The sequence below is a fragment of the Micropterus salmoides genome, unplaced genomic scaffold (assembly GCF_014851395.1).
Source record: "Micropterus salmoides isolate LMB-PRFRI ecotype aquatic unplaced genomic scaffold, ASM1485139v1 Ms_hic_scaffold_20, whole genome shotgun sequence".
NCBI classification, from domain to species: Eukaryota; Metazoa; Chordata; class Actinopteri; order Centrarchiformes; family Centrarchidae; genus Micropterus; species Micropterus salmoides.
The window spans coordinates 6,896,211-6,904,068 of NW_024041151.1; the positions used below are offsets into that span (position 1 = coordinate 6,896,211).

A 7,858-nucleotide genomic window follows, 5' to 3' on the forward strand; every position below is an offset into this window, starting at 1 on the left:
ACCTCAACCTGATTGCGATACTGTGGCATGGCCTCAGGAGAGCGATTCACACCAGACATCCCAAAAATATTGCCGAACTGAAACAGTTTTGTAAAGGGGAATGGTCCAAAATTCCTCCTGAACGTTGTTCAGGTCTGATCTGCAACTACAGGGAACGTTTGGTTGAGGTTATTGCTGTCAAAGGAGGGTCAACCAGATATGAAATCCAAGGGTTCACATACTTTTTCCACCCTGCTCTGACTGTTTACACAGTATGTTCAATAAAAACACGAAAACATATGACTGTTTGTGTGTGTTATTAGTAGACTGTGCAGACTGTTTTTGTCTATTGTTGTGACTTAGATAAAGATCAGATCACATTTTATGAATCAGAATCAGAATTAGTTTTATTGCCAGGTACATTTTTACATACGATGAACATAAATATAAATATATAAAAAGTAAGGACCAATTTATGCAGAATTCAAGGTAATTCCAAAGAGTTCACACAATTTTTCCTGTGACTGTATTTTGGAGCCAGTCATGGTCCAGTAATCAACTTACACAAGGTCCAGTATTCAACACATACACTCAATTGATTTTCAGTAAAAGAGACTTTTAATGTGTAGTAGTTAAACTTTTAAAATGATTCTTCTGAACATCAGAATGAAAGAATATATATATATATATATATGTGCCATCTTTTATCATCAATCATCAATCCGTATTTTGTAACAAATACTACATATTGTCCATGGGTACAAATAATTATTTTCATTATCCATTAATTGTTTGGTTTATAAAACAACAGAAAACTGTATGAAATTGTTTCTTCACCATATTTTAAAACCCAAAATAATAACAAGTTTTTGTTTTGTTTTGTTCAATCAACAGTCATTTCAAATCATGTAAGACAAAAAACATCTCATTTGAGAAGCTAAAAATATAAAAGGTTTGACATTTCACTTGAAATATTACTCAAAATTGATAAATCCACTAATCCACTTTCACTGCTGCTCTGCAGTACACTGCAGATTTTGGTTAACCCTTATGACAATTATAAGATGCCACTGATTGGAATAACTTTTGTTTTTGCTCCAGCTTCTCCTCAAGGCACTGAATGATAATGGGGTCCACTTTGGGGTCAAACTTATTGGCAAACCAGTGACCATAGTTGAGTAACCAACGCATTTCCGCCGCACCAAAAATACAAACGCTGCGAATGTGTTGCCCTGTGCAAGGTGGGTAGAGGTTCTCCTCCAGGTAGTGCCACTTCACCAACCTGGTTTTACTCATAAGGTCAGAGATGTCAGGCCGGGATCTCGGCACCGCCCCGGGTACACCTGGCAGTCGCACAAGTGTGGCCCAGAAGTGTTCATCTGGTGAGTAGGTGTCCTCCGACCAGGCCAGAAAATCTTTCACCACAACTGAGGAGTTCATGTGCCTAACAAAGTCTCGTGACAAGACAAAGTAGGCATTGCCGGAGAACATCTCAATACTGTGTGGTGGTGGGGTCTTTATCTGCCCTGTTCTCACGGGCAGTTTTTGATATTCAAAGTTGGCATCTCTCAGCTCATAGTGAAAACTGAACCTCTGTTTCTTAGACTGAGAGGGTCGGCTTGTCTCCAACATATTATCTCCTTTCAACTTCTTAAGTTCTGACACCAGCTCGATATTGGACCTGAGGGGGAAATCTTGGCCACAGAGGTTGATGACATACTTCCACTTGACTTCTGACTGCAAAAGGTCAGACAGACAGTTGAGATCAGCTTTCAGTCGACTGATGCTCGCATAGAAGACAGACTCTCGCTTGGAAGCGATGAAGACATTGGGTAAACAGCGGGCTAATCCCTCCATAGCTGAGATGAACTTAGCTGAAGACTTCTGATCATAGTGGATGCAGTAGATATTACTGGGTGAGTACAACGCTTTGATGAGTCTCTCTACCATCCATGCAGATTTATGAACAACCAGCGAATAAGCAAGAGGAAAGTCATTCTCCTCCTCTGACATGCACACATCATCATAACCTCTGGACTTGATGAATAATGGGCAGTTTAAGGTGAGGTTAGCCAGACTTTCATCCTTGTCCTCCACAATTTGTTTCCTTCTGATGATCAGCGACTTACCCACCTCCACTGGGTCCATGTCATATATAGCCGAACAGTTAATACTGTATTTGTGAAATGTCTGAATGTCATCTGAAGCTGCTGGCGGAAGTAAAGAGTTGGTGATGTAGCTGTATTTCACACTGACCAATAGCAGGACACACAGAGTCAGCAGTGACAGGAGTGAAGGAATAAACTGCTTTCTTCTGAGTCTCTGTAATAAGTACCTTGTTTTCATTCTGTAGTGAGAGAAACAGAATGAGAGGGAAATGTAACTCAGACTTATTGAGTGTAATGGGAACACCCAGAAAGTGAGAAAAAGACATGAGAACTGAAAACTGGTGTGTGATTTAGATTACAGCCTGTAATGTGATATAAATCATTTGCACTTTGTAACAGTTCAAGGTAACAAGATGTGAAGAATAATGGGATAACAACATGTGGACTTTTTAATTTTTAATTTAATTTTTTAAATAACGGGTACCTATTCTGTCATAAAGGGGACAGTTTGATCTGCTGAGCAACAATCTGACAGGAAACTTAACAAAGGTTCCACGGTCTCAGCTCCTACTCACTTCACCAGCATAGGTCGATGGCGGACGCGGGTTCATGACCTGTCTGCAGCTCTCAAGGATGGCCATGCTCGTATCAGAATGGGTAATTAAAATCAAATGTAATTTCTCTTTAAGGGTAGCTAAAGTTTTTTTTATACAGAGAGAGAGATGTTTGTGGTATAGGCATCAGGTCAGCTCAGTTTGAGAGCCAAGAGATGCCCTCAGTATGAAAGTTGTAAAATGACTCATAAACTCTTCATGTCACATTTTAAACTAGACTCCCAAGTTTACATCATCTTATGCTTTTCTACTGTACTCCATGATAACAATGATTAGCATACTGCCTGTACCCTACCCAGTGTTGGTAAATAGGGTTAGTTTATGGTCATTCTGAAATAAATCACAGCATATTGATAAAATGCTACAGACGTATTTCAGCTTTGTTGCTCAGTAGTACAATCCGTAGGCCTACCCATAATGACAGAATAGCTGAATAATTATTTTTCCCCATTAATATCCACTTATTACCTAACTTAACATCTTGTGCAATTGTACCTACACGTAGCCTAGGTTGGCTACCTGTAGCCTGTACGGGTACATCGTTAGTGCAAAACAATTGGCCTATAGGCTAGCCTACTGTAAATTAAGTGGGAAGAATTACGCTGTATGTTGGGGGGCGTTATCTAAAGCGTGACCCACTAAAAAATAGCCTACTGTGCAATTATTAAACACACGTTCACCTTGTTCCATGGGCTGGTATCGGTTTGCTGAACGCCTTTCAAGCCGTGTCACAAAGTCACTCTCTTAAAGTTGTAAAAAAAAATAGAAAGAAAAAAGGATAAATTAACATTTTATTCCCCTGTTTCTGTGCTTAACTGATCAGACATTTAAGTAACATAATAATGAATCGTTTTCTGCATAGCAAAAAACTTGAGAAGCAACTTACCGATGTTAGGAGAAATAAAAGTGGAGTTTCGCCGCCCCATTCCACGTATGACATTCGACTGGACATCTAGTGACAGTATCAACCTGAACAAGCTCTCCATTAATCGCATTCCAGGGATGAATTTGCCACATGGTTATTCAAAGTACAAAAAGGGTCGAGAAGAAGCGTAGCCTAGAAAACGGTCTGAATGTCCCCCTGTGTTCTGTCCCCGTGGCGAGGAGAGGACAGCGCTGCGCTCTGGAGAAATAACGCGGAAAGAGGCTGGGTCTTAGGGTGGGACTAACTGCACTAATTACAGATACAAGCTGCATAAATGCCGTGTAGTTTTGTTACCCTCACTGTTTACTCAAGACTTTATTACACTTAGCACACTGTAGGCTATAAAAGTGAATGTGAGATGTGCGATAAAGAGGCTGCAGATAGCCTATCACTAAACAGATGTCACATCAGCTGATTAAAGGGGATTAATGAATAACGCGTGGCTGGTCATCTGAATTCATTAAAAGAAGAAAAAGAAAGAACTGCAAAGGTTTATGGAAATTGTGCCACTCAGGATAAAGTTAAAGGTTTTCTAGTCTCGTTTTTAATCTGTAAAAATATAAAAAAAAGTTATGGTGATACTCAGCCTCTAAAGATGCAGACGTTCAGGAAATAAACCAGCAAAACTTGTAGATGTTAATGAATAACCGGTATGTTTGAATCACTTGAAAGCATCTATTCTCTTTTCTTTCAGTCAGAAGTGTAGTTGAATGGTTTCATTTCTATAACTGAAAGAAAGTATATATACAAATGAAAGTCTATCACATTATGTTGAATACTGAAATGACTAAAATACTGTCAACAACAACGGGCTCTGCATTCAACACCATAGGCTAATTGTTGTACTTAGAATAACCGGGACCTGTGAGTGTGTCTTTGTGAGAGAGACAAAGCTGCAAAACTGAAATGCAGAATTAGTGACAAATATGATATAAGATATGAATAATATTTCAAACATATAAAATAATGAGTCACACACTAATGACACTGTGAGAGCTGGTTCACATGAAACTGAACTGACAGGTATCTAACAGCTAAACACCTAATAACACTGTGACAAAGTGGGTTTGCTCACCACTTGTCCCATACAGGTTATTATCTATCATCACAGACCAAGGCACCAACTTGCTGGGAATTCAAGGTGTGAAGACCAGCCCCTACCACCCACAAACAGATTGTCTGGTTGAGCGCTTTAACAAAACCCTCAAGTGGACGTTTGTGAATGATTTGGGATCAGACTGGGACCAGTGGCTCCCATTCTTGTTGTTTGCATACAGAGAAGTCCTACAAGCATCAACTGGGTGTTCACCTACTGTTTGGGCACTCAGTAAGGGGTCCACTGGATGTCTTCAAGGAGGCCTGGGAGGGTCCCATGCCACAACAGCAGTGCAGTGAGCTCTCAATGTGTTGAAGATAAGAGACAAACTGGACCAGTTCCAAGAGTTTGCCAATAGTAATCTGGCTGAAGCAGAACAGCGACAGAAGCAGAGTTATGACAAAGATTCTAGGAGGAGAGTTTTCCAGGAAGGCCAGCAAGTTCTGTTACTGCTGCCAATGTCGGACTGGGGGGGGTGACGTGACAAAGTGGGTTTGCTCACCACTTGTCACATACAGGTTATTATCTATAGTACACCTCCTAGTTTCTACAAGTGTTTTTGTTTTTTGTAATTTACCATAGCTTGTGTAAAAGTGCACCACCTAGCCTACTATCCCAGGTTGTTTGTGTTTGCATTATGTTACAGTCTACAGTAAAGCAAATGATAAGTTAAAGTAAACACACAGTCAGAAGTTAGTTTCAGTTCCACTTTATTAGGTTGCAAGTTTAAACCTGGGTTCATTGTTTTCCTGTGTTAATACTTAAAATTGTTTGTTCCTTTGTTCAGTTCGACCGTGCAGGACAGTTGTTTAGGGAAGGACCGGCCTAAGTATTTCCTGTTTTATAGGAATAGGGTGGTCATGGATGACATCACCGGGCCAAACAACGTAGAGGGTTCCTTCCTTTGGTGTGGGGCTGGAGCCAATCCCAGCTGACATCGGGCGCAAGGCAGGGTACACCCTGGACAGGTCGCCAGTCCATTGCAGGGCGGTTATTATAAATGTGTAAATATCCCTGACCTGTTTTCTAGTCAGTTGGAGCAGAGTGAACTGGTAACTGAGTTTCAAATGTTAAGAGATTTCTAGGTAGTAATGTTATGGAGTAGATCAACCTGTGTCAGAATAGGATGGGCTGAAGCAGTTTGGGTGTGAATTGAAAACCCTATATAAATGGAGGGATTTGTTAGTGATGGGCAAAGCGAGGCTTTGTGAAACACTGAAACGTTTGAAGCAATTGTGCTGGAATTGTTTCCACGGGGACACCTACTGGTCACTTTTGATATCGACACATCTTGGCAATGGTTTCATTGAAACAATGACTGACCTGCGTTTACAATTCTAAACGTCTTATTAGTACATGACCAACAGGATTTCGGAGAAATCACCATACAACAAACACACAAAGGCTTTCAGAGACAGCAGATGGGGACTGCAATAAACGTGTGTTTAAATAAAACACATCTGTGTGTTGTTTCATAAGTAGTCACTCATTTAGCCGATGCTTTTCTCAAAAGCAAATCCCAATTGCTGTGTCAGAGGGCGCACCTTGGGAGCAACTAGGGGTAAAGTGTCTTGCTCAGGGACACATGTATCACAGTGGGAATCGAACCCAGGTCACACACCAAAGGTATATGTCTTAACCACTACCCCCCCCTCATGTTCAGAATCGGAATAATTTATTGATCTCCGACGGTGAAGTCTTTGTTGCAGATACTGGCAGGACAGAAAAAGGAATAGGAATAATAGGTAGTTGAAGTTAGTGAGTAGAGAATATAATAATGTATACAAATCTAAGAATATAGGCTAATAATGATAATAAATGTGAATATCTACACTATTATACAGTAACTCATTTGTTATATGTCAAGAATTGTATTCAGAAATATTCAGCTGTTTTGGGGCTGAGTCGGTTTTTTTTCATTATTGACATCACCTGCCTTGGAAAAATTTGGTCACATGGAACATTTATTACTGGCAAACATAAATATTTTCTTTGCATCATATGCCTACAGGTGTGGATATACTACAGCACGTCGCTCAAATGACTGTGTGTCTTTGGAACAAATCAGTGAAATAAGTTTAAAGGTGATGTGCAGTTTCTTCCAAACACTGTGAATCAAGCGTAGAAGCGACAGGTGTGCCACTTGAAACTCGAAACAGGGGTGAAACGCACCGAAGCCTCGCTTCACTATGGTCACGTGACATTGACGTTTTGAACCACGCTTTGGAGCAGTGTTTCGAAACGTCTGTGCTTCGGGATCTTGACACAACGTCCACACGTCAGTATCGAGCGTCCCATCCCTTTACCCAAGAAGTGCATGTCTCTGTTTGAGCACAGGTGTACAAGACAGAGGCAAATTTCCACATTTGTGTGTTATTATATTATACGATTAAGAGCACAGAATAATTTGACTGCAGCAAACAAATAGGCATGGTTTGCACGACTGAATATAAATACATGACCATAAAAAATTCTACCTGCAGGAAGGCTGCATGATTTATTTATTTTTTTTGTATTATTCTTTACACTTGTTAAAGCACTTTGTAACTTGTTTTTGAAAAGTGCTCTACAAATAAGGATTATTATTATTATTATTATTAGTATTATTTATTTAGATAGAAAGAGAACCTTTTTAATCTAACTGAACAACATGTTACTAACTTGAGGTCTTCCCTCTCCTGTGGTCGTGTGCTATCTCGTCTCTGTCCTCTCTCCTCCTATCACTTTCTACAGGTGTTTCTGGCTCTGGAGTCTGGATATGTGGCTGCGAGTCACCTGCTGTCCTCCGGTTCCTGCACAACATCCGCTTAGACAATTATTTCTAGTTCTACTATTAAAATAATTAAAATTACTATTTTATCAGTACCATTATTAATTTTATTTACCAATGCTCAAGGGCGTCACTTTGTGCTGGAAAGTGGTGGGCTCATAGGGGCTCAGATTAGTGGTGTGAAGAGACATCGCAAGACATCACAATATGCAAAATAAGGTTCACAAGTACAAGACAAAAAGATCCTTAAACAGTGTTTTAAAGATATCCTCTTTTGATCTTTAAACACTTGATTTCCGGCTTTCTGGTGAAAGTTTCTGCAACAACTTATGGTGGAAATTCTTTTGTTTATGTAAAAATTCAGGT

The 7,858-nt window shown here is 39.9% G+C and overlaps 1 protein-coding gene across 1 annotated transcript; it reads right to left on the reverse strand.

Annotated features, from left to right (window-relative positions):
* Positions 1-368: 368 nt before the first annotated feature.
* Positions 369-3,991, reverse strand: LOC119914778 (beta-1,3-galactosyl-O-glycosyl-glycoprotein beta-1,6-N-acetylglucosaminyltransferase 4-like). The gene is made up of 3 exons (XM_038734295.1): positions 3,588-3,991; positions 3,382-3,444; positions 369-2,326 (listed from the first exon to the last, which is right to left on the reverse strand). The coding sequence occupies exon 3, from the start codon at positions 2,323-2,325 to the stop codon at positions 1,021-1,023; it is 1,305 nt and encodes a 434-aa protein (XP_038590223.1). The 5' UTR covers position 2,326; positions 3,382-3,444; positions 3,588-3,991; the 3' UTR covers positions 369-1,020.
* Between the last annotated feature and the right edge of the window lie 3,867 nt (positions 3,992-7,858).